We start from the raw sequence: 26049 nt of genomic DNA on the forward strand, positions 1-26049 counted from the left end.
GACTATCAGAGATGTGTTAGCCATCATACTGCAGAAGGCATGCAAGACTGTTTCTCTGCATCCATTAAGATGGGGACAGTTCTATTACATCTCCCCCCACTATTTTTAATTGCCTAGTGTGATGATTTGGGGAATATATCTGTGTCAACTTATGAATTCCATTTTGATTATGTGAATGCCCTCTTATAGTTCAACCTCCATTTTGAATGTAACTTTCAATGTGGCTTTGACGATTCATTTTGTAGCAAGAACTTGACACCTGGTGGATAGACTATGTCTTGGAAACTGACAGTGATCAAGGGTCATCACCATTAAATGGCACTACTCCCAATAGAATAATGAGTTTGCTACCAGCAGAACTGTTGACTTTGAATGTCTTTCAGCCCAGAAGCCTATCAGGAAGTTCACTGGTGAAAGCCCATGGACTAGAAAGGTGTCAGAAGCTCTTTTAAAAAGAGGAATGCTCTCTATGCAAAGCAGGCCATGTCACTGATGATAGAAGACAGGAAGGCAAAGACAACCAGAAGGACTGCCTGGTCTTAAAAAAAATCAAAGAAAATTGAGGACTCACGGGGGGCTGGAGGAGTTGAGGTCAGACTGAGCAGGGCTTGTGTTCAGGAATTTTTTGTTTTCCGTAGATTTGTAACTCTCTTGTGCTCTTTAGGAGTAAAGTTTGTGTGTGTGTAAGAAATTCCTTTGCAAGGCCTGTGTTTCCTTGTTTTACTGTCATGTTGTCCCTGAAGGATGTAACTGGAACCAGCGCTCCCACAACCAGGTGAACTCAGGGGAGTTGGGGGAACATGCCTAAGCAAGTAAAGAATTCAGGAGTCTAAGACAGTTGTTCCAGGTTTCAGTGGCCAGATTGCGGGATCTCAGTGTCAAAAAGGATGTCAGACATGGGGTCTGCAACTACAAGTATGCTTGAGAGACCCAGAGCCAGGAGCAGTCACCAGTAACTACCCAAACACAGGAAGCTTAGATGTACATGGGATTCAGCAGTTGACTCTTCTCACAACAGACTGATGTCCATCCAGACAGTGGGGCTGGACTGTGTTGTGACAAAGAAGATCGTTATAGCTAGGCAAGTTGAATATTTACCTCCACATCTCTGGTGAAAGCAGTATTCACTCAGTTCATTAATTTTTTTAAGCACATGATTAAATATACAAGGTGACTTATCGAGACACCTGAAACACCAAAAAGTGATATTATCTGGTATAATATGGCATATTTCTACATTCCCATTTCATGATGAAATAGAAGAGGCAGTGTTTAGGTAGGTAGTAACTGATGCACTATCTCCTCAGCACATAACCACAGTCAACTGTCCCTATCCTACTTTAAATTTTCTTAACATCTTTCAGCTCATAAACGTTTCCCTTCACAACACACACCATATGCCATTGGAAAAGGGTTGTAAAGTTTTATAGATATATTTCAGAGTATTATAAGTATAATAAAGCAAAAATAATGCAAAGAAATGGGAATTATTGAACACTGAATTAAAACGTTAGGCACAAATACTTTTATTGCATTTGGTTTCTTTTTGAATGTAGCAGTCATGAAGAGCTAGAAATCTTTTTAGTATGAAGAAAATGAAAATATTTGAGTTTAGTTTTAACTATCCCAGTAAATAGTTGTTTAAAGGAAGCTTACGTATTTGTTGGTGTATTGAAGAAATTACCTAGTTTTAGCTATGTGAAAATAAATATGAAACTGCTTTCAGATATTTATCTTTTTGCAATGTTTTGCTTATTCTAGGAAAACATAGTTCATATAACCATGTTTTTCTCATCAAAAATAGTATAAAAATAACTAACTCAATTTAAAATACCGGAAATGCAACCGGACTAGCAGGACTGGATGTGATGTGAGCCATCAGTTCAGATTAGGACAAAGATGTAGTGACCAAAAGTGGGTATTGTTCTATGGATAAACTGTCCCCACAGTTGTCATCTGGAAAACAATTCCTCTCTAAAATGTTAGTTAATAAAGTTAATAAAATAGGAAAATTCATCAACCCTAGTGATACAGTTTATGTTTTCATAAGGACCTTTATAAGGGTTTCTTTAGGAAAACAAAATCATGTTAGTAAAAAGCAAAGTAGCTTCCTTCTGCAGCTGTTTTGCGGTTGGGCTGGCAAATTTGCACATTCACCTTCATCCCTAGATGATGGCTATGAGAGTGCTGCTGCTGGGGATGCCCATTGCCCATATTTATGGAGTAGATTCAGAAGAATTAGGTGTGTATTGGTAAATATCAGTAAATGTCCATTTCCCCAGACACACACAAACCAATGAAAAAATATTTTAGTTGATAATCTAAATTTACCGACAGACAAAGTAAGAAATGCTGCTTGAAAACTTATTACAGTTTGATTTTAGGATATGTACTTTCATGTGATGTTGACATTGTGTTTTAACAGTTATAAAGCCTTAATTTTTTGAATCTGAATGTCAACTGTCATTAATTTTCTGACCCCCCATAATTCCCCACAACCGTGAAAATTTAAACTGATAAAAATAAAAAGATTAAAAATAAGCATCAATATTATCCATCAGAAATAGAAAACAATAAAAATCTAATTTTGCCAAGCCTCTTTATGATGCTCTAAGATCATTGATGTGAGTGTTTCACTTCAGCTCCGAAGGTTTACTTGCAAATTGCGCTTGACCCTGGAGTTATCTGGTCTATCTGAACATCATACACTGCAACCTTCAAAAGGGCCCACCTTCTTATAAATCCTGGGTAAGATTTGTTTGACCTCCCTGAGATTCATCTGAGGAAGTGCAACTGATTTTGTAGTCAAAGTCCTTGTACAACCCTAGCACTTACTTGCAGAGAATAAAAGAACGTCGTCAGTTCAACTGAACTGTGAAAAAGCCATATATCAACCAAAAGATGTCCTTGTCAAGTCATCTGTGCTTGCTTTTCCTTGATCTGACCAGCCTGTCACCATAGACATTGCTACCAGTTATGCTACCCTGTTTTCTGATTACCTCTGTGATAGTGACCGAATGGGTAAGCTATTATAGCTGGTCCCTGCTTTGGTGGGGACATGGTTACCGTGCTACCAGAAGAGACCTATTGGTAAGTTGTGAGAACGAGGATTAGTTCCACCACCCCTATCTTTATAGGTCAAAGTTGTTGTTATGAACTGATTGGCTATGACTATTGGATTCTACAGTTACAATCTCCAGAGGGAACTATGACTGAGTAGTTGTTAGAGACAACTTCCAGATCCACCAGTGCCAGAAAGGGGCCGATTCCAATGTTCTATCCTGGTGATGCTATGAGAAAGTGGGATGGCAGTATAACTAGAGGAGAAAGAGGTGGCTGAATTTGAGGACCAGCCCACAGAAGCAGTAATGGCTATTTGAATATGTTATACCTCTTCCAGAGGAAATTCCTGATGGAGATACAGAGCTTGCAAGAGGCTAACAGAAATAGAACTCTCAGTTTATTGGTACCCCTTCTTGAGGAAGTCATCTTGCTTTGGACTCAGAGAGATGTCATCATATTGACAAGTGGAAGGCTGACCCACAGGCTCAAAGAGTCCATCTGAAGATTATACTACAAACATCTAGTGGAAGCTGTGTTTCAGACTGTTTCTAAACTGACGATTACCAGGCACTGTGAGCTTTCATACCAAGGTCACAATCCCCAAAGGAACGAAGATGTGCCCAAATTGAAAAGGAATGTCCTTCAATACTTGTTTGTATGTGAAGTGTCATTGACCAGTATGTTCAAGCACAGGAGACCGTTCAAAAAGAAAGTGACCATGAACTATTAGAGAGCATTTTTAAAGAGCCACAGCTAGTCATCCCAAAATACATTCCGTGCATGCTACTGAAACTGCAACTTAGATGCTCACTACAAGAAAGATGCTCACTACTGAGATGTACATATTGATTTCTTATCCAGAGCAGCCTTGCAGCATGAAAATACAGTAATTGAACAAGAATATGAGATTTTGAACCTGACAGAAATACAGAAAACACAGAAAGACATAAAAGCATCAACAAGTTGGTTATGTGCCATTTTCAAGACAAGTACTAGAAATAATCTGAGATACGATACAAAACAAAGATCTACAAGCGTTCCCATCCATCATTCTATCTAGATGGCCAGACATCAGAGAAGAAGTCTTATCTTGCTTCCCCAAAATACTGTAATTATCAAAATGAATTGAGCATCCAAGATTGTATCATATATGAAGATAGTTGAATCATAATACCCAGATCATTGAGACGGAAATTTTCTCAAGGATACATTGCAGCCATTCTGGCATTAGAAGCATATATTGGACAGCCAGAAACATTTATGCTGACCAAACATGACCAAGGATATTTGAGACCTGATGAGCAGTTGTAATATAAATGGGGAAATGCAGGCCAAGAAGCAAAAAGAAATATTGAGAATACACAGAATCCCCAACAGATCTTGGAGCAGAGTGGCAATGGACCTTTTCACTGCAAACCATATAAACTATCTCATTATCGTAAACTTCTATTCATACTTTTAGGAACTAGATGAACTGTCAGAATCCTACTGCAGTGTCCATTGTAGACAAAGCAATGAAACATTTTAGCAGGCATGGTATCCCAAAGTCTGTAGTTTCAGACAACAGACCCCTGTTTACTTGCAGTGAGTTTGTGCAATTTTCCTGGGAATGGGAATTCAGTCATATTGCATCATCATCAACTAATTAAATGGCAAAGCTGAATCAGCAGTTAAAATTGCTCAGACCCTATTAAAGAGAGGTGAAAAAAGCAAAGAAAATATAAAGCAAGCCATCCTTGCATGGGGAGACACTCCACAGGAGTCATTAATAGTAGCTCAGTACAACATTTGTAGTCAAGACACCCAACCCTATAGCTCCAGCATCATTACAACCAGCAGTGGTAGAAGGAATAGCACACAAAAAGGAAGAGAGATATGTAAAGTCTACTATGACCAACAGGCTAAAGACCTGCCAGAACTACAACCTGGAGACCCTGTCAGAAGCAAACTGTTTCTTCAGGATAATCATGCACCTTGAAGCAGACTACATGTATTGAACAGATAAATCCTCATTCATATACTGAAGCTGTGGGTGGGCATATATTTTGTCAGAACTGCCAGTACATGTGCCCTCTAAGACATGGACATGGAGGATGGTGAAATATGCACTCACTGAGACTTGAGCAGCAGGACATGAAAGGAACACAAGCCAATGAGCAAATCAATTGATATCTAGACAGACTCTCAAAACACCACACCACCAGAAAAGCCAAGTACCAGGCAGTCTCTTGTTGTCACAAGAAAGTTTCTCACTCCCTCCAGCATCAAAGTGCTTCCAAAGTATACATAAGCTTTTGTACAATAATAAGGTGTGAAAGAAGAACCCACCACCCAAGCCCAGGGGAAAATCCTTGGTTGCCAAGCAACTTCTGAGTTAATCAATTTACAAAGAGTTAATGTTAAGTTTCTTTTTTTTATATATATATAGTGTGTGTGTGTGTGTATATATATATATATATATATACACACACACACACACAGACTTGGCAGGGGGTCTAATAGAATGTTAAGTAGTAAAGAAGGTTATGGGATTTGTGTTAAATTTTGCTATCTCAGCTAAAGGTGACTAAAGGGATGTGATGATAAAGTTTCCCCATAGGAGTTCTATAGTATAAGAACTTAAAGAATTCTGTTGCAGGAAGTATTTTATGTGAGAGAGCAGCATCTGAGGAGGAAAGAATAAAACCTTAAGATTGCACTGTGTTGGCTGTCTCTCTTTTTACACTTGAACACTGAACAATGTCTGCCTCAGTCTACAGACAACCTGAAATGATAAAGCAGAGTTGCCAACTGTCCCACTGAATTTAGTGGGTTGTTAATACTGAAACCTACTACTCTGGAGGCCCCCAACTCAGAGATAATTATTTAGTGTGTGACTTTCTGCTGCCACCTCATTGTGGCTCTGATGGAATGGTGTCAGCAGGGCTCCCGCACATACACATACACAGTCTCTGCTTGGGTGGGTGGTATCTGACTTATCGTTCCTCCAGGATGCCCCTCTGCTCACCTGAAGACAGAAGATGGTGATAGAGAAAGGTAGAAGGCCTCAGCTTGCTCAGACAGGAGTGGTGGCATGACCTCCACCAGTCAGCTCTTGTGCGAATGGCTCCTGCCACTACCTCCTCAAGAGGGGTGGGGAGGAGATCATGATGTGGGGGTTAAAGCCATGGATTGCCTTAATCCAGCTTTGACGTTGGGCCCTGACTACCTCTGGCTCCTGAAATTGCCCTTTGGAACCATTTGAGGCTGGGCACAATTCAAGCAGTTCCGGATATCCATAGGAGCTATAGGTAAATGTATCAGATCTCTGTAAGATGAAGGGGAAAAAAAAGTCAGACACACAGAAGACATGTATCACCTGTAGAGAGGGAAATTACATCAGCTGAAGTCTTTGTAGAAGTAGTTTTATTGTACATAGCATTAACTTAGAGATTCTGTTCTCAGAAGTAGCAGATTTGTTTTTCTGTTCATCTTACAGCTGCAGTAGCCATGGATGATTTTTACAGAAGCTTTAGATTGAATCACTATAAATATCTGGCACAACCTCAAAAAGACAAATTACCTAAAGAAATAAAAATCATTTCATTTTTTACAATTTAAATGAAGATGTGTTTTAAAATACTATGTTTTTGAATATACAAGCACTACAGGACTCCTATGATCACTCATCCAAAATAAAGTGTATTATTTAGGAGCTATTTGAATGCTGACAAGCTGAAGACATGTCTTGTTCTTTTAAACAGTACAAAAAAATGTACACTCTGGGCTAAATTCTGCTTTTCAGTGTGCAGCTATATAACTCCTGTAATGCAGTCTGCTGGAGCTATGCACACACACCTGAGGGCTAAACTTAGTATTCTACCATGAGATCTGGCCCTGATCCTCCAGACTCTTACTCGGGTGCTGAACCTTAAGCATATGAGTAGTCCCGTTGAAATCAATGGAGGTACTCGTTTAAATTTCAGCCTGTGTGTCAGTGTTTGCAGGAGCAGGGCAGAAATTGTTTTTCTTATACATATATATTGTTTTCTGCTTCGTGCATATGGCTGTTTAATTGCATGAAATACTTCAATGAGCACACATCGCAAAGCAAAGAAGAAAGCAAATGTTTATATATTGTGGCAAACAGCTCATGCTACTGTGGTGGGTCCTGTGCTTTTCCTTGGTGGGGTGGGGCGCCACCTCGTGTCCCTGTTCTTGGGTGCCAAGGCCTCCGCTAGTGCCCTGGGAAGGCAGGAGAGGAGGGAAGCAGGGAAGGGGTCAGGGTCCACTCCCTATTCTGAGTCCCAGCCTCTTCAGCTCCACGAGCTTCTTACCCTCTTCTCCCTTGGGTAGGGTTACCCTTGGTCCTTGATGCTAGGGGGAGTCCCCCTGCTCTGCTTGGGCAGGGTCTCCTTTTCTCTAGTCCTTTGGTCTTCCACTTCACAGCAATACTCCTCCAAACTCTAGTCATCTCTCTTTCTTCCCCTGTCTGACTGAAGCAGGGGATTTTTATTAGCTCTCTGACAGGGCCTTAATTGGCTACAGGTACTCCAATTGACCTGTAGTAACCTTTCCCTAGTCTACTGGGAACCAGGCCTTGATCAACATAGGGCTTATATATCTCCCTCCCACTGCTCTCTGGCCCTGCTCTATCACAATATGTTAATTATTTATACTTAAGGAGTGCATGTCCAATATCTAAGAGAATGGCCTAATATCATCGCCTTCTAAAAATGGAGAAACTGAGCCTGATTACATGCCTGCATAACTGTTTACACAAATCTGCAAAGTCAACTAATAAAATATTCAAAACTCATCTCACAGCTATTATAGGAATTGAAAATGTAACTTTTTTGGAATGCGCACAAATGTATGCATGTTATATTTATTTTCTTACTCAGATGATTTGCTTGTTAAATTTTTTAAAATCTAGTTCTTCGATTGACTGTCTTCAGTGAAAATCTAATCAAATTAGGATTTTAGAATACGGATGTTGTAATGTCATTCTAGAAGATAGCTAGATATTCAAGAGAGGTTTTGTGGAAGATCTGAAAACTTGATTCTAATATACACTTCTCCGTCTACTTTTGGATTTTATATAGTATCTATCACTTTGGTATCTAAGCATTGGCATCTCAATGTTACTAGATGGAGATGCAGAAAAAGTTTGCATTCGTTTAATGAATCTGTAACTTTTGTAATGAGTTATGGTTATTTTATTCAGGAGAAATTTTATATAATTATTTTAAATGGTTTGTAGACTATTTATCTTCAGATCTGGTTAGAATTTTTAAGAAATTTAAATTAATCAAGATGGCATTTTGTGTAGTTTTACAACAAACAAAATACAATATGACCTAAAAGAGAACTGTTCAGCAACGAGTCACAAGCACCAGCTGGTTATCCCTTTATATTTGCATTCAGAGGGTATACAAGGTTCTTAGGAGTTGGACCCAGATTATAGAACTCATGCCCAGAAGAGATAAAAATGGTCATACGTATCCTACTGTCAGAACTAAATGCAAAACTACTTTCCTCAGCTATTTCCTCCATATGTTCTGCAGGTGCACACCAAGCTAATCAAATGGCTTCTCCTACAAGCAGAGAATAATAGAATCATAGGACTGGAAGGGACCTTGAGAAGTCTTGTAGTCCAGTCTCTGGCACTCAAGGCAGGACTAAGTATTATCTAGATCATCCCTGACAAGTGTTTGTCTACCTTACTCTTAAAAATCTCCAATGATGGAGATTCCACAACCTTCCTAGGCAATTTATTCCAGTGCTTAACCACCCTGTCAGTTAGGAAGCTTTTCCTAATGGCCAACCTAAACTGCCCTTGTTGCAATTTAAGCCCATTGCTTCTTGTCCTATCCTCAGAGATTAAAGAGAACAATTTTTCTCCTTCCTCCTTGTAATGACAATTTATGTACTTGAAAACTGTTACCACGTCCCACCTTAGTCTTCTTTTCTCCAGAGTAAGACTCTCTTGTCCAGAGAAGGACAAACGAGGCCTCAGCTGGAATACTGTGTGAACAAATTGGAGAAAGCAACAAAAATGATAAAAGGTTTAGAAGACCTGACCTATGAGGAAATGTTAAAACAACTGGGAAAAGAAGACTGAGAAGGGACCTGGTAACAGTCTTCACACATTTTAAGGGCTGTTATAAGGAGAATTGTGATCTATTGTTCTCCATGTCCACTGAAAGCAGGACAAGAAGTAATGGGCTTCATCTGCAGCAAGGGAGATTAAGGTTAGATATTAGGAAAAAAACTTTCTAACTATAAGGGTAAACTCTGGAAAAGGCCCCCAAGGGAAGTTGTGGAATCCCCATCACTGGAGGTTTTTAAGCTTAGGTTGGACAAACAGCTGTCAGATGATCTAGGTTTATTTGGTCCTGCCATAGCGCAGGGGGCTGAACTTGATTAATTTCTCGAGATCCCTTCCTAGCCGTCATTCCTATGATTCTGTCAAAAGTGAGGGATACCAATTTTTATTTCCCTGGGAAGACATTCAAACTGTACAGTGGTGCCAGCCCCAGAACTATTGAGGAAGTTAAGTAAAGCATATGGCTTTGATGCCAAGAAGTTTAGCAAATCACAGGAGCTGGAGGACTTAATTCTTATTGGTACTACTAGGGATCATAACTCCCTATGTTTATGCTCATAATAGACATGATCCACCCCACATTGTCATCCAACCCAACACCACATGTTAAGACTGAAAATTTCAAAGGAGCCTAAGAGATTTAGGTGCCCAACTCCCATTGATATTCAAGGGGATTTGGACACCTAAGTCTCTTAGAATCCTTTGAAAATCCCAGCCTAAATACAGTTTAATCGAAAAATTATTATATGTCTTCATTGGTGCTGGAGGGTAATTTCCAGCTCAAGTAGACATACCCACACTAGCTCTGATCAAACTAGTGTGTTAAAAATAGCAATGTGGCTGGGGCAGCAGGATTATGAACTTAGGGTTTCAGATGAGAGTGTCATTGGGTGGCTAGCACCGCAGCTACATGACTCTTTTTAGCATGCTAACTCGAGAGCTAGCATGATACATCTGCCTGAGCTGGAAATTACACTTCCACCTGTAGCATAGGCATATCCATAGAGGGAGAGTGGAGGGCTATGTCTTTCTCAAAGGCAAAGAGGAGGGAGGGGGGTGAGAAAATGGAGTTCAGTAGGCAGAGTATTCTGATATAGAGGCAGCCATGTTTGCTGTAGGTATATTGATGAGGAATTCTGAGGACAGTGGAAGTGCAGTCCATTAAATCTTCAGGCCTTCAGTAGCATCTGCAGCCTTCCCTGGTGCAGGAGCCAGGGGGCTTCTGATTAAGGGATTCACTGGCCCCATTCTTACTCCTCCCCTCAACCTACTTTATGTGATGGGGCATAGTGAGGTCCTGCAGATTTGGGCTCCACAGTAAACAAAGGGTCCACACTTCCTCCTTGCAGAATGTCTCCAAATTCAGCACTCTCCTCCCCCACACTTCCCCAAACCCAACATTGCAGAACCAGATAACAATACAACAGCATTGTCCTCTGCCTGGCTCCTCTAAATCCATGAAGGGAGGTATGGAATATGCCCCCCATGGCAGAATACAGTGAAAACAAATTAAATCTCTTCATTGTCTTTCATGGCCCACATTCATCCCACAGCGTGCAAGTCGTGAAAGTTCCATATGAGGCAAAGCTTTATCCTGGAATTGGCTTCTTATCCCCTCACCCCTTGTTCCTTGCAAATTTATAATCCCTCAAAAACTAGGGATTTATAATAGAAATCTGATACATAACCTGAATTGCATTGTCAATAAAAATGAATATCTGATTTATTTAGAATAAGCATAAAAAGCATATACTTGGTGTTAACAATAGCTACTAAAGTACAAATAAACCACATTCAGTTTTAAAATGAATAGGCACTAATTTATCTGTTAACAAAATTAATGTGCTTTTGCACCAATGCATTTGACTCTCATGCAGAATTTATTAGGGGATCCTTATATGAATAAATCTGTTAAATGAATGACCCTTTCCCCTTTTACACTAAACAAAAATTAATGTTTAACAATGGATAAATCTCAACATTTAGCTGAAATTGCACATACGGTATTCTAAAGTACTTAAAAGATTTTACTTTCTTCTTGCATTAACTAGGTTTGTTAACAATATATGCTATTTTTAAATGGCTCTAAGCACCTTTGACAATTACAAAATACTGAAAAGAATCTTTTTCCTGGTATTCGTAATTAATAATGCAAAACAATTAAACTGAATAATTTATCCTGACTGACCGCTGTATTTATTCATGTTCAGCCACATTTGGAAGTTTGAATTCCACAATAAGTCAGCTATATTATAAAACACTATCCATTTGTTCTTTGACCCCAGGGTTAGGTTAAGCTGCTTCTTTCCCCATAAATTGCTATAGGGGGCATACCATTCTGAACTGTGATTAGCACCATACTGTACGTTTTTTTAGAAAAAGTGTAGAATGACTTACAAGAGCTAAACTGACACACAATTGTCTTATATCAGGATATGTTATTGTATTCCAGAAGACAGTAAGATGGCCTGAAGATAATTCCCAGACTTTGCAATGACAGACATTCTGTGCAACCCCAGTGAAGTAAAGGGGCCTGATTCTCCTCCTGGTGTAAATGAAGGATGTTTTACTGAACTCAGCTATTTTAGACCAGGATAAAAAGGATATAATTGTGATCAGAATCAGTCTCAGTGACTTTATTATGCTTATATAGGGTATCAGTCAGTGCAGCCTTTATCCCAATAACTTCTATTTAGACAAAATTTAATTCCTGTTGTTATCCAATGACTCACTCGTCATCTGTGAAGAAAGTCACAGCTTTAACCTGTGCAATAGAATGAAAGAATAGTCAGCCTTTTTGTTCTGGGTGTGTCTATTACAGTGGGGGTCCTGAGTGCCTCTGCAATATAAATAATGAAAAAAGGCCAAATCCTTCTGTCCTGACCTAATACTCTCTTCATGTAAACTCCCATTTGGAGATGTATGAAATAAATGTTCAATGAAAGGCAAAACTTCAAAATCTGTGTTTTTTTCAAAATTTGTAATGAACTTGAAAATGTGCTTATTTCACTAAAAGGTTTATTCTTCATTTTTTTTTTGCTCAAAAATTGGTCATTTTAGTTCAAATAAAGATATTTCCTACCAAAAAATTGCAGAAACCAAGCAAATGATTGCTTCAACAGTTCATATTTTATATGATCTATCAAAATAGCCAATTATGTCAATTTTCCCAGGAAACCAATTTTTGTGGGGCATAAAATTGCCCACATGAAACAATAACAACAAAAATCATGGGAAAATGTTCACCGTCTTCTCTTAATTCTGCTCCCTCTGCCTTCAGTAGGATTTCTGACTAAATAGAGACTATTGGACTTGCCGCTAAATGTCATTCTTAGGGCTTATTTCTGCACGAATGTTAGCATAAAATGTAGATGAGGTCAGATAATCAACTGATGATTAAAATCACCATATTGTCTAATTTGTGCCTGAAAGATTTTAAAAGAAAATGGTAAGCGCCTCAGTCTTAACCATAAGAGTTGTTGTTTATACTAGGACTCTTTTGTCTGCAGTGAATATTTTACATTTAAATTAGAAATCTGTAAAGTAGAGGTAGAAGGATTACTGTGTATGAGAGATGAATAAGGAGAAGCATTATAGCCTGTGCAGTAAGCAGGATAAGTACAGCAGTTTATCCAGCATAAGAGATGGATTACAATGATTCTGAAGTGGAAGAAGGTTTACTTAGGAATTATTAGTAATGGTTTGCATTTAAATAGTCTATTAGTATTATATTATATATATAGAGAGAGAGAGAGTGTTATATAATCTACCAGGAAAAAGTGGAGTTTAATTCTAGATGTGCTGAGGTGCTTTGCTGTTTACAGTCTTGGCCAAATCATTCCCCTACACAAAAAAAAAAAAAAAGCCACACACGTTCAGGGAGGAAGAAACGATGGTCCCCTTGTGGAGTTTCCTCCAGATTGTTCTTTAAAGTTGAAACGGTACACTCCCCCTCAACCACAAACAAGTCTTATCTACACCAGGGAACATATCTGTCACTGAACATAGATTGTCACTAGCTAAATTTGTAGCTATACCATGTTCAGCAATAGTTCAACTGTTCTTGACACCCTGGTCAGCCATGGATTCTTTGCCTAGTGTAGTCAAAGCCATATGGAATGGCCCTCAGAACATGTGGATTTCACGGGGTCTGCCAGAGGCCCAGGGACATCTATATAGATGCTCTCCACTGCCTCAGTCTTCTTGCTCCCTTGACAGAATGGTTCTGGTGCAGCTGTACTTACAAGGTTTCTGCTGTAGGAGGAGCTTCATGCAAAAGTTAATACATTTTGAAATTGTATTAACTTTTGTATGGATTCTCAGATTTCTGAGGGAAGAGACTGGTCCCCCTGTCCTGCTTTCAAACAGCTTCATGATTGTACAGTATGTTCTTCATGGATCCAGGGACAGGACATTATGATGTATCAAAGTCAACTCTCCCCGACTTTGTGCAGCCACAGTGAGATTGCACATATGGGTGACTTCCTGACCCCTACCCATATGCAGATCTTTGGGAAAGATTTGGGGCCAGGCTGCTGCCACATGAACTCAAGGGCTGGAAAAGGTCACCAGAGGCGACCCAACCTGAGCCCAAGAGGGTAGAGTTATTTTCCAATCCGTTCCAATTGTGACACATAATCATGTCCCACTGGATTCGGAACAGGTTACAGAACTCTATAACAGCTATCATTGGCATGCATGAACTGCCCAGAGATGATGGTCAGTAGGTCATTGGTGAACACATTAAATAAAGTTGGTGCCAGCATTGAGCTTTACAGGAGTCCATTCTTCTGGAATCTCAATGGTAAAATGCTAGTATGTTCTCGTGATCACCCTTCGGGGAAACTAAAACTCCTACCAGCTAACCAAATCTACTGGATCCCAGTTATTGTGGGCCTACACAAGGAAATTTCATGATTGACAGTGCTCCAAACAGAACTGGCAGTATCAGCATGGATATGTGTCTTTTGCCAATAGACATAAAGAGATTTTTACTCTGATTTACCACTTTCATACTGTAATTGGTCTGAAACCTGTTTGGAAAGGGCCCAGAATACTCACAGATATTAGGTGCTGCTGGAGTTAGTAAACTACCATCTCCTCAGTAAATTTGCCTCAGAAAGGGAAGGTTAAAGCCATGACAGTGGTTGGTTTTATAAGGGTGCCCATCACTGTGGTATCTGAACATCAGAATTAATGACCAGGGTGGCAGGTAGGGCAGTCAAAAGTGTATAGTAATTATTGTTTTTCATTTGACAGTGCAGTTTACCACATCAATATCACCAGCACATAAGCCAGGTGTGCATATGTGTCGTATGTATCCCATCCAAAAAAATTTGAATCTTGGGTTAATGGATTTTTTTTTAGGTACAAATAGATGATAAACTGGTATTTACACAAAGCATTCCCAATTCTAAGGCACAATTGATCTGTGTTTATTGAAAGAAACCACTTGAATACAGTTGTGTTTGCTAGCCTGTCAGGTATTTATTAATAGACATTCTGCTGTCATCCCTGTTACAGTGCTGCTTAGCTGACAGAATTTCATTAGCATAAATGGGTGGAGAGTCCTTTTCTTACATGTCCAACAAACTAGAGACAAAGAGCCTGCCAATATTTTAATTTCTTTTTCATGTTCTGGTTAGAGAGTGAGAAGAATGCTTTCACTCCACAGTATCATGAATATGATAATCTATGGAAATCACAGAAAGCAGGTACTTAAGTTAAGCACATACTGTACTACAGGAATCCCTGATGAATTCAAGTCTCTTCTGTTTAGAGAAGATGTTGTTGTCTATTAAATGACAGACTGCCAGATGTTCATGAAGTAGCACAGTAATGTGCTCAAATCTTTATCTTCTGCTCCTCCTCCCCCCTCCGCCCCCTTTGAAGGTAACACTTTTGCATCCATGTTATTAAAGCTTTTGATTGTAAGCACAGAAGTTTGCTATGTTAACTCCTTTTTTATCTAATGAATATTTCATGCTAGAGAAACTTTATGCTGTGGAACATAAAGATTTTGCTGCACTACAGCAACCAGGAATCCTAAAATCTTTCACTTTTCTCTATATAAAGTGGTGTAAAAACAAAACAGCTGTGTCACAACAGAGAGAATAACTGGGTAGTGATGTCTAACTCATGGAGAAAATGCTGGCAAAGACTGAAAAAACAGGATACAAGAGAATAATTGTATGCAGTTATTTAAAATAGCAGCTATAACACCCATGCACAAAAGTGGTGCTATATACATCATTATGAGACCATGATAATGTGGTTTCCTAAAATACAGACTAAAGTGGCATTTAGTCTTGTGTCCAGATCTCAGAATTGTAGCGGATGGGGGGTGAGCTCACCTGTTTGTGGTAAACATGGTTTAGAGAACAGACAAAATGGTATCCACACAACGTTTAGAGAATAGAGATTACAAGAAACAAGCATCTGAGGAACAGTTGTATAGTATTTAGAAAGAAATGATGACAAAGCAGATAAAACAAAGGTACAAAGAGAAAACTCAAAGAATAACAAAATAACTAAAAGGCAAAATACTCTGTAAAGAATTTCAGAATGCCTCTTCTTCTGTCTTTTATTCTGAAAGTAATTTCTTCCTCCATGAGGACAGTAGTCTAAATGAAGATTCAGCATAGAGAAACAGGGCAATGAGAGTGTGTGAATTGCTGAATTCAAAGGACACATTTTCTGCTCTGCCTAGTACTGCTTTGCATCGTAGGTTAAGGAGCTTACAAAGGAGCTGTTTGCAGCACTGTGCTGGCCCTGGCCTGGCCATTGTTTAGAGCAGCTTTGGGGATCTAGTCTATAGCACCAAGGAGCTGTCTGTCAGTTGGAGACTGCTCAAGAGCAGCATGCTCCTGCCATGCCTCCTTGACTTGCCTCCTGCACATTTCCTATGCTTATTTGAGGCTAGGGATGGCTTGTATGAGCTGGCTATGCGGACCCTACACAACTCTTATGCCAGATGGATAACACCTCTTTTCTGTGGGAGTCCCCAGCTGTGGTAATTCAGCCAGTTGATGGTCCTTTTCCACTGCCAGATAAAAGGGCCATGGCTTTTAAGAGAATCTAGTCCAAAAGAATAAGAATTAATATTAATCAGTTTCATTTCTTCCATTGTCATTGATATTTGGTGTTCATTAGTTGTGCACTTTATGAGCTTACCAAGAAAAGTCCATGCAAAATGTTCTGTGTATGCACAATATGTCATTTTCAAAGGCTCAGATCTCAGACCCTGCAAACCACTTTTCACTAGAACTCTCAAAGACAGTTTGTCTCAGTGACAACTCTTCCTGTGACAAATTACAACTTTCTACCCATAGCTCTTTTGGCTTAACAGCTTTTTCCAAAAACATCATAAAGCTGTTTTTATACTGGGAGATGTGTCTGTTTTCATGTTCTTCCTTCTTGGAAATAATAGAACCACTTTTCTCACATTTGGGGGGGAGGGAGGAGGGAAATCATCTTCAGGCAGACATCAATCCAGGAAAAATTTTACCATACAGGGCAGATGTTTTTGAAAGTTACAAGAGTCTGGAAATGGGGTTAGAATGGAAAATATTATGCAGTCTTAATTATCGTCAAGGTCTGGAGTACTATGCAACATGTTAGACTTAAATCATGTGGTAAGGACTGCAGCCATCTTAAACGCACATTGCCGTGAAGGAAACAGTCTAAGAGGTTTTCAAAAGCAGCTGGAGGAAACAATAAAACTGAAACCAGGTTCACTGGTAAAAATTTGTGCATCAGGCATACAAAGTTTCCACATGATCAAGTGGGAGACAGACAATCTTAAAAACTTTGTGCTGTGATCCACACAAACCTGATTTACATTTTAATGAATCCCCTGGTGGGGGCAGCTGCCTAACTAGTTGAAATTTTAATGGTTCCCATGGCTCCCTTCCCTTCTGCTCCAAGTTTATTTGCCCACAGCCTTTCCTAATTCCTCTGGTAACCCTCTCCCCAATCTGGTCAAGAATCTCCATAGCTCCAACTCGCTTAGCTTTCTCTCCCCCAGCTGCCTATCTCACTAAACTCCCAAAGCCAGGCAGAAGCCTTCACAGTTGCAGACCTTCTAAGAGTCACAGGGGGGAAACTCTGCTCTTTTACTGGTCCACAGGTAAGATAGGTGTTTGTGGAGCCAGTGCAGTTAAGATCAGTTGAACCCCTGCCCGTAAGAAGGTGGCCAGGTGTGCTGGCCATCTGTGTTTTCCTTGCAGCTCTCATGGAGGAAGCAGAATTTCCCTTCTCTGCTTCCCACTCTGTCCTTTCAAGGACTGCATTCTGGGAGCAGCTGCAGAGGACTCAGTGAGGGAAAGCACTCAACAAAGCAACAGGCAGGCAGAAAAGCAAATTGGCAGGGAGAGAAACTCAAGAACCAGAGAAGGCAGCATTTTGGTTGATTTATAGAGCGCTGCCAATGATTTATGCAGTGACTTTACAGAGAGAAGATTTATACAGCCATTTGCATAGCTATGTAATTGCAAAGTATGGGGGACCATGTTCCTGTAGTTGTCACTACCACTCCCATATATTTTTCTCTTTAAAACCATGTTGACTGTTTCTGCTATTCTAGCATTTCAGCAGATGTGATGCTTTTATTTCTTTGGTTGTCATGCTCTCTCTCGCCAGTTTTGCTATGTGCAGAGTAATGTGTACACTTGAAAAAATATAAAATTTACTAAATAAGACAATTTGACTTCAATTCTGCTTCCAGATACACGGAGATTCATCACTGGGTATCATGTAAAATCATTAGAACTTATAAGTGCACAGGGTGAATTTACAAAATAAATGGCTATGTGCCTGCATATCTAAGAACAAGACCCTCATGTCATGGAAATTGGATAAATGAAGTTATGTCTGACATGGAAAATGTCTTCAGTCACGATGGAAAAAGGTTTTGTAAAGAGCTGTGACAAACCCCTCTTCCTCCTAAATCACCAGAAGTTTACAGACTGCTTATATAAATTTGAAGTCTTTCCTCTACTGTTCCCTATTAGAATCCTATTTATGAAAACAATTATTTTTCCGTGTTCTTTTTATATTAAGAAAATATGAGTAGGATACAAATATACCAGATCCAGCACAGTTCTTTAAAATGTGGTTATTTTTATTTGTATCATAGTAGTACCTAGAGGTCCCAACTGAACTCAGGGCGCACTTGTACTAGGTATTGTACATGCACATAGCAAGAGACACTTCCTGCCTTCATGAGTTTATAATCTAAACAGACAAGACATAACAGAAGCACAGAGAGGTGAAGTGATTTGCCCAAGGTTACGCAGTGGGTCACTGGCAGAGTTGGGAATAAAATCTGGGTCTTCTGACTCTCAGTCCAGTGCGCTGTCCACTAGATCATGGTGTCTCCTCTCCATTTAGGCTACTTGCTGCTTCTCCTGTCAACATTATGACCATTTAAAATGTAAGCTACCCACTGCCTTTTACTGTTAGGAACGAGCACTTTTTCTAGTTCATAATATGCTCGATTACCTTTAGATTGAGCCATGAATACATTATAGTCAAAACAAACTTATTCACCTTAAAGCTTTGCTGGCTTAAGGTTTCATTGTTGATTCATTATGTTGTCAGTTCTCTATTGGCAGCGTAATGCTTTTTATATCTGGATAGAGACAGTTTTAGTGGGAGATACGGTTATCTTTAAATGAGCAGGGTTTAGCTTCTCTGGTGAGAACAAATTCATCAATGATGAATCCCTATAGAAACTACTGAAACAAAAATCACAATGCTGCTAGAGACTTGTACTGTTCATCAGTTACAATGCAGCTTTTGGAAGTCTTTAGCAAGAAGTTTTTCCTTTCTTTAAAAATGTACAGCATAATACTTCCAGCGCCTTGTTTTGGATGGCAGTTACAATCTCACGGTATGAAAATAATGAACTGAGATTTTGAATACCTTTTACTGTCCCTTTTTGCTCCCCTTCCCCTCCCCTCCGCCCCACTGCTGATACCCCCTACAGTAGAAATAAACTATCTACAGAGGCAGAAATATGTTCTAACTGATCAGTTAAGTCCAGTGATTGCACATCCATGAAACAATTCAAATATTCACACTGAATCTTTTGTTCTGTGCAGGTATTAATGTAAAAAATATCCTGATCTGTAGGGAGTTTAGTTACATTTTTATTTTGGAAATTTAAAAAATATCTCAAAACATATATTCAAGAAATCTTGGGAGAAATTTCAAAAGCACCCAAAGGATTTAGGAGCACAAGTCCAAGTGAATGTGCTTTCAATGAGACTTGTATTCCTAAACACCTTGTGAGTTTTTTCAAAGTTCCCCTCTAAGTGAAGTGACAGCTTTAATGAAATCACCATCTTAAATATCCAGCTTTCCAGTAGTTAATTCAACAGCTCCATTTTTAGCATATCTAATAATTCAGTTCAAAAAAAATTGCATACTGCCTCAAATAGCATTCCAAGCCAAGCTGTCTGAAATGAAAGCATTGAAAGATCAGCAGTCTTATCACCTTTCTGACTGTCTGTACACTATTTGCAAGAGAAACCCTCTATAAACCACTTCCTGAGTTCCTGAGCTATGCAGTGAGGTGTTGTTTATAGTTAAAAGAAATACTAATTTTACTCTCTCAGAATATTAGCAAAAGTAATATTTTCAGATGGAAATTGTCTCTGGCTGACTGGGAAAAAAATCAATCATAAAGCATGTTTGATAAAATTTGGTTTATCTGTTGTGAGTTACCACTGGCCCTAAACTGAAATGATCAGGTTTTCCTTTTAATATTTAACACATCAGTAGAAACATCCTTATGGCACGAAAGAAATTAGACCCATTTCAAAATGGCCTCTCTCCATTCTACCCAGCAACTATGTAAATTGTAGTGTTTGAAACTTTCCATGTCAAAACTGATTTGTGCATTTCTTTGATGAAGAAAGGCTTTTGCCTCAATAATTCACACTTCTCTAATTTGCACCCTTAATTAATCACACAAACTGTGGACTTTCCACTTTCAACAAAATTATTATTTTATATATTTATACTTCATATTTTAACATGTATTCTCACAGTTCCTGTCTTTAACTTTTGGAGCTTGTCAAATATTAAAAATATGCAAAAGTAAAAGTTCAGGATCAACAACACAAAGTTTTGCTCATCATCCCCAAAGATGATCCGATTTTAGCAGCTGTCCATCATCAGAACAACAAATATCCATCCCTGAGCCTGCCACTTCACTAAAAACCTGACAAAATAAATTAGACTTACAACATGCCCTTAAAGTCAGAAGATTGATTCCTTAACTATACAAAGGAAGAATCAAGCGCCCTTCCCAAAAATGCTGTCTCATCAGTCCCCTTCCCTTTTCATTCATAAGGTTTTATCTTCAGCACCACCATTGCATCAGTAGTATAAGGAGGAGCAGCAGGCTCTCAGTTACACAGGTATTACATCATTTATAGAGGTCAAAACCAATGCCTTAAATTCCTTCTGGAAACTAATCAGAAGCCAGCACAAGACTGTTTCAAAAATTTCTGAAGGCCATAGATGTACTTTTCTAGCTGATACAGCCTGACAATACTGCAAGAAAAGTTTCTGTCATCATTTGCCCTACTGAGGCTATGGTATCAGCCTTGGGTCTTTTCAATTTGCAGACAGCCCCATGTTCATTGCTAAGAATAGGGGATCTTTCCATGATCTTTGGAGCCCATTGTTTAGAAGGGACGGATGCAAACTCTCCCTTCCCCAGCACTATCTGTTCAGGTTGTCTCTTTTCTGAACAGGCCTTCTTTAACTTTGGTGTATGTTACTCCTAAGGGAATTCTGTGCCACTGCACAATTTAGAATTTTGCAGAAATTAATGTTGTGCTCGCAGAATTTCCCTTTTTCCCCCGTAGAAATGGGCTGCAGTGGTGCTGGCCACCACTAGGGGCTGCTGGACCTGGCAGAGCCCCGCTCGCAAGTAGGAGACACTATCAGGGTGTGGGGCGGGGGAGGAGGAGCTGGAGGGTTCTTGGCAGCTGCAGATCCCAGCATTCCCTGAAGAAAGGAGATGGTGGCGCGCAGAAAATACCGTGCAAGCTCGGGACCCAGCATCAGGCTGTTTCTCCCTCTAGATCCCTGGGCTCTGGGGAGTAGGAGGTCTGAGTGTCTGGGACAGGGAGGGCCCCCATTGGGCTCAGGCAGGTAGGGAGTATGAGTGGCTGGGCTTGGGGGTTGGGAGGATACAACTGGGCCCTGTGGTGGAGGGGGCAGAGAAACAGGAACTGGGTTGTTATAGGGGTTTCTTTAACCCTTAACTCCTGGGAGAATTTTTGTGTGTGTCTGTATTGTTATCATACTTGCTGACAGGTATTTTGAAATAAATTACCAAAATAATTGAAACTGGGGTGATTATATAGTGTTATTTTGACAGATAGCATTTGCAGAATTTTTAATTTTTTGGTGCAGAATTCCCCCAGGAGTAAATATTAGTTCTGTTCTTACTTCTGCTTGCAGAAGTTTATACAAGTTAATTGTAAAACATTCCTCACTCTTTTTACTCTCCAAAAATGGGACTCCTGTGTTTTTGGCATCTGTAAAGAAAGGGAAATTATATATCTATAATTCTGCTTCTTTGAAGTTGCCACACACATTTTCCGCTCTTTCACCCACCTCCCTTCAAAGTTAGAGTTTCTGTTTTGTAGGGGTTGTCAAGCCTAAGTTTATTTCCATTCTTGAGATGATCTCCATCTCCTGAATTCTGGGGAATGCACACCATGTACATAAATGAGATCTTTAAGAGGACTCTTGCTTCCAGCACACTTGAGAAATGAGAAGGTTCCAGGAGAACAGAAAATACACTTGTGCCAAACTGCCAGTTAGCAGACTTAGAGTGCCAAAAACCAAACAGCTTAGGGAGATCCACCCTTTGTCACTTGAGGAAGCTGACGCTCCAGAAGTGGGACTCCTGTGTGGAAATAATTACTGGTGAGGAACTTTTCCATGTAAATACCAGCAGGGGAATAGAATAACTGTTAATATTATTTTTAATTAAAGTATTTAAAAATTATTCAGAGGACACTACCAAAAAGGTACTGTGTCAAACCCTGGAATGTTTTTTAAGAATTTATTCTAAAAATTCATGTTGACGTTGTCCCTTTAAATTTATTGTGATGACATTGTTTCCAGTTGGACATGCTTGACGTGCTGAAATTATTACAATGAATTAATGCTCACGATAACAATCTAGGATATTTATCCCCCGCTACTAAATACTAATTACTGTAATATAATTGCACTTAGACTAGACTCTGAGCTTAGTTTATCCACTCCATTTAAATGCGCTCAAATAATAAAAAAAACAAGTTTTCCCAGGGCTCATTCTGTTTCATAAGTAGGAACCAGGTTTTTCAGTTATTTTTAATTCACAGCAATTTACTCGGTCACGCGGACTTAGTAAGCAGTAGTTTTCCAAATCTCTACCATCTAGACAAATGATTGTGGGTGAGAGGGTCTCTAGTAATCTTTTGAAACTTGAACCAGCAGTTCTAGGATGTTGGCTGAGACAGAACATTTTGGCATTCAGAGATGTCTTCCAGCAGCAGTATTTGTCTAAGCAAGCCCAGACATTAAAAAGAGAGTGAGGACTGTGAATAGAGGTAGAATTATGAAATGAATAAAATTAAATCATCTTAGTGTTCACTTGGCATTTGTTAGCATTACTACAACAGGCCCTGATTCGAGGCATCATATCACAAGGATCTGTGTGTGCTTTATAAAGTCAATGGGCACATCCATGTACCTTTAAAACTATAGTTAGTATAATAGGGTATCATAGTGGGTGTAATATTGAACAATGGTGGAGTTTCTTAAGCTGATCTTTACTTTTATGATTATATAATATATAATACATATCTTTCCATGTACTGTAAAAATAAAGTTGAGTTTGAATTATTTATACAAGGTGATCAATATTTATATGTGTACAATACAACTGCACCATGGGAGGTTAGGAGTTTGTTGAATGTTGTCTGCAGTACAGCCATTTTTTTGTTAGTGTATTATGTTAGTGTATAATTCAAACTCTGTTATTGTTTTGAGGTCAGATTTTGAAGTTATGTCTCAGTTTTATTCATTTCTTAGTAAGAATCCCATCAACTTCAATGGGAGCCTTCCTGAATAAGAAATGAATCAACACTCAGCAAGACCTTCGGATTTGGCCCTTTGTTAATATTCATTTATGCGTTTTATATACTTGCTAAATAGCATATTTTCTGGTTTTCAATTTAGAAACTGCCTAGTTTTGGACCTTACCTTGAGCAGCGCAAAAAGATAATAGCTGAGAACAAGATTAAACTGAAGCAGAAAACCACAACTGTTGTACTGCCTGAGAAAAAGCATTTTATTCCCAAGAAGCCCATTCCAGCAGTCAAGGTAACAGAATTAAATAAATATATTTAATAGTGATCAGCCACCGCACTGCTGATGCAAACAATTATTATTGGCTGTTGAGTTGGTTATTGTGTTTGTAAGCTTCTTATACAACATGAAATAGAGTGTCAAGAAAAAGACAACCAATTTTCCTACGCAGGCTCTCAGAGCTTTTAAACAAAGTTGGTGGGAAAAGAGTTGTGTTTCACATGTAGAAGTGTGTGTTTTTCTCCCTAATGACACTTGTCAAATTCAGCAGGCATCTGGGAAGCAGAACAAAAAAGGTGCATGTGGGGAGAAGATGGTATTTTGAGGAATAAATGTAAGGTAAAAATGTTCAAAAGTCTCCATTAATTCTGGATGCATCCATTTTTGGCTGCTCAATTTGAGACACCTAGATCTCGATTTTTAGAGGTGCTGAGTGCTCACATCTCTCACTGATTTCAATTGAAATAGCAGGTGCTCAGCATGTGTAAAAATCAGGACCTAGGTTTTCAAGTTGGATACCTAAAACTTGAAAATTTTGGCCGAAGTGATTTCTCTGATTTCTCCTAAGTCACAGAGTGACTCAGCGATAAAGTCAAAATAAAGCCTCAACTCTCAGGTCTCATATGTCACAACCTAATGTTCATTCCTATATACCCGAGCTCTCCCTGCTCCTTCCCCACCATAATAATGACACAGTAGCCAATAATTCCAGTAGGGAAATTACAGAAGATAAGTGTTCTAAGGCCACTTCATATTGCGCTCAGACAGACCCAAGGGCTAAAAAGAAAAAAAAATCTATCTCGATCAGTGCAGCCTCCCCCTATGATACAAAATGAAAATGACTTCTGCTAACCTTCCCGATCACATAGAAGAATTTCAGTCAATCAAGGACAAAGGAGAAATACCATGTGACTTTCATTATGTGACCTCGTCTCTGTGAACTAACCCACCAAATGAAGCTTGAACTTGAAATACACCACAAACAGTGGTTTAATAAAATTTATAGCTATGCAGAGAGAGGGAAAAGTTTTGCAAAAAGTTTGCAAATACACATAACGTTCAGAGTTTGCCAACACAGCTAGAAGTCAAAAGTAGGATAATTTTGAGCACTTCTGCATCTTGTGTCAAACAGGTTGCATGGCTCTATTACCTCCACTTCTTTTTTGGTTTCATTTTGAGTTAGATCAGTAAGTGGATAGGAGGCCCACTATCCTCACCCAGGGTGCTGCAGGCAGCCATATATGACTCAGTAATGATATTCTTTCCTTTCTTCTGGTATTGAACCAGTGCTCCAGAATGGTGTTCAGACACTGTGCTGCTGTGACTAAAAAACTAATGTGGTCATTAAAAGATCCCATGTAAAAGTACTGGTGTTATTTCTGATTTCTTGGCCAAAATTCTAATATGGAGTATTTACAATCTGCCAAATTCCGCTTTTTGCCCCCACCCCATAATTTAAATTTGATGTGATATTCATCTCCTGACTCAAAACATTGTGCAGTTTGGTTGTGTGCTTATTAACAGCACCCAGAGATGGCTGTATTATATTAGTGGATGAAGTGATTCCTACATACCTACATAGAGAGAGAAAATGAGGGCCATAGAAATAGGCATACTGGATGAGACCAGTGGTTCATCTAGTCCAGTGTCCTGTCTTCAACAGTGACTGGTCCAGATGCTTCAAAGGAAGATGCAAGAAAAACCATAGTGGACTATTATGGAACAAACTGCCAAGTGAAGTTTCTTTCTAACCGTTCCTTATCAGATCTATGCCCTAAAGAATGAGTATTTATATCCCTTCTTAAACAAATGTAACTCTGGATGTTCTCATGGTCCAGCTTGTGTCTAATCCCTTTCTGAATCCTACTGAGGCTCTGATTTCAATGATATCTTGTTGCAATGAGTTCCAGAGGTAAATTGTGTTTTTAAGAAGTATTTGATCAATTTTCGATTTTGTTCTCTTTCAATTTCATCGATTGTCCATGTACACAGTTTTGCTGATTTATACATTTCATTATTTTGTACATCTCTTTCACTGCTCCTCCTTTTTCCATGGCCATAACGTCTTTCATTTTCTGTTTCTGAATCTACTCTGTTTTTAACATAACTTTTTAAAGATGGGATTGCTGGAACTAAACTGATTGTTCTAGGGCTTTGTATACTATTGATTTGTACAATGGTATAATTGTAATATTGGTCATGTTTTCTTCTGTTCTGTTCTCTATGTATCCTAACATTTTGCTTGTTTTTTGAGCACCATGACATACTGAACAGAGGTTTTCATTAAGCTGTCTACATTCATGCCCAACTCATTTTCCTGAGTGGCTTCAGTTAAATTATATCATCTCAACTGGCATAAGTAGTTCAGAGTATTCATTCTGATGTATATTATTAGCTTTTGCCAACATTGAATGTTACCTGCCATCATGATGCCCATTTACTTAGTTTTGTAAGGTAAATCTGAAGTATTTCAGGGCTTCTGTAATATTGTCTAATCTAAACGCAATGCAGATTTT

At 39.0% G+C, this 26049-nt stretch overlaps 1 protein-coding gene across 1 annotated transcript in view; it reads left to right on the plus strand.

Annotated features, from left to right (window-relative positions):
• The window catches only part of DPYD (dihydropyrimidine dehydrogenase), a 537067-nt gene that overhangs the window by 497261 nt on the left and 13757 nt on the right, over nucleotides 1–26049 (plus strand). The window contains exon 21 of the mRNA XM_084637885.1: nucleotides 23405–23548. Coding sequence (XP_084494011.1) covers nucleotides 23405–23548 — 144 coding nt within the window. The remainder of the gene's footprint in view (nucleotides 1–23404; nucleotides 23549–26049) is intronic.

Source organism: Lepidochelys olivacea (assembly GCF_965140295.1).
Source record: "Lepidochelys olivacea isolate rLepOli2 genome assembly, chromosome: 8".
Classification (NCBI taxonomy): domain Eukaryota; kingdom Metazoa; phylum Chordata; order Testudines; family Cheloniidae; genus Lepidochelys; species Lepidochelys olivacea.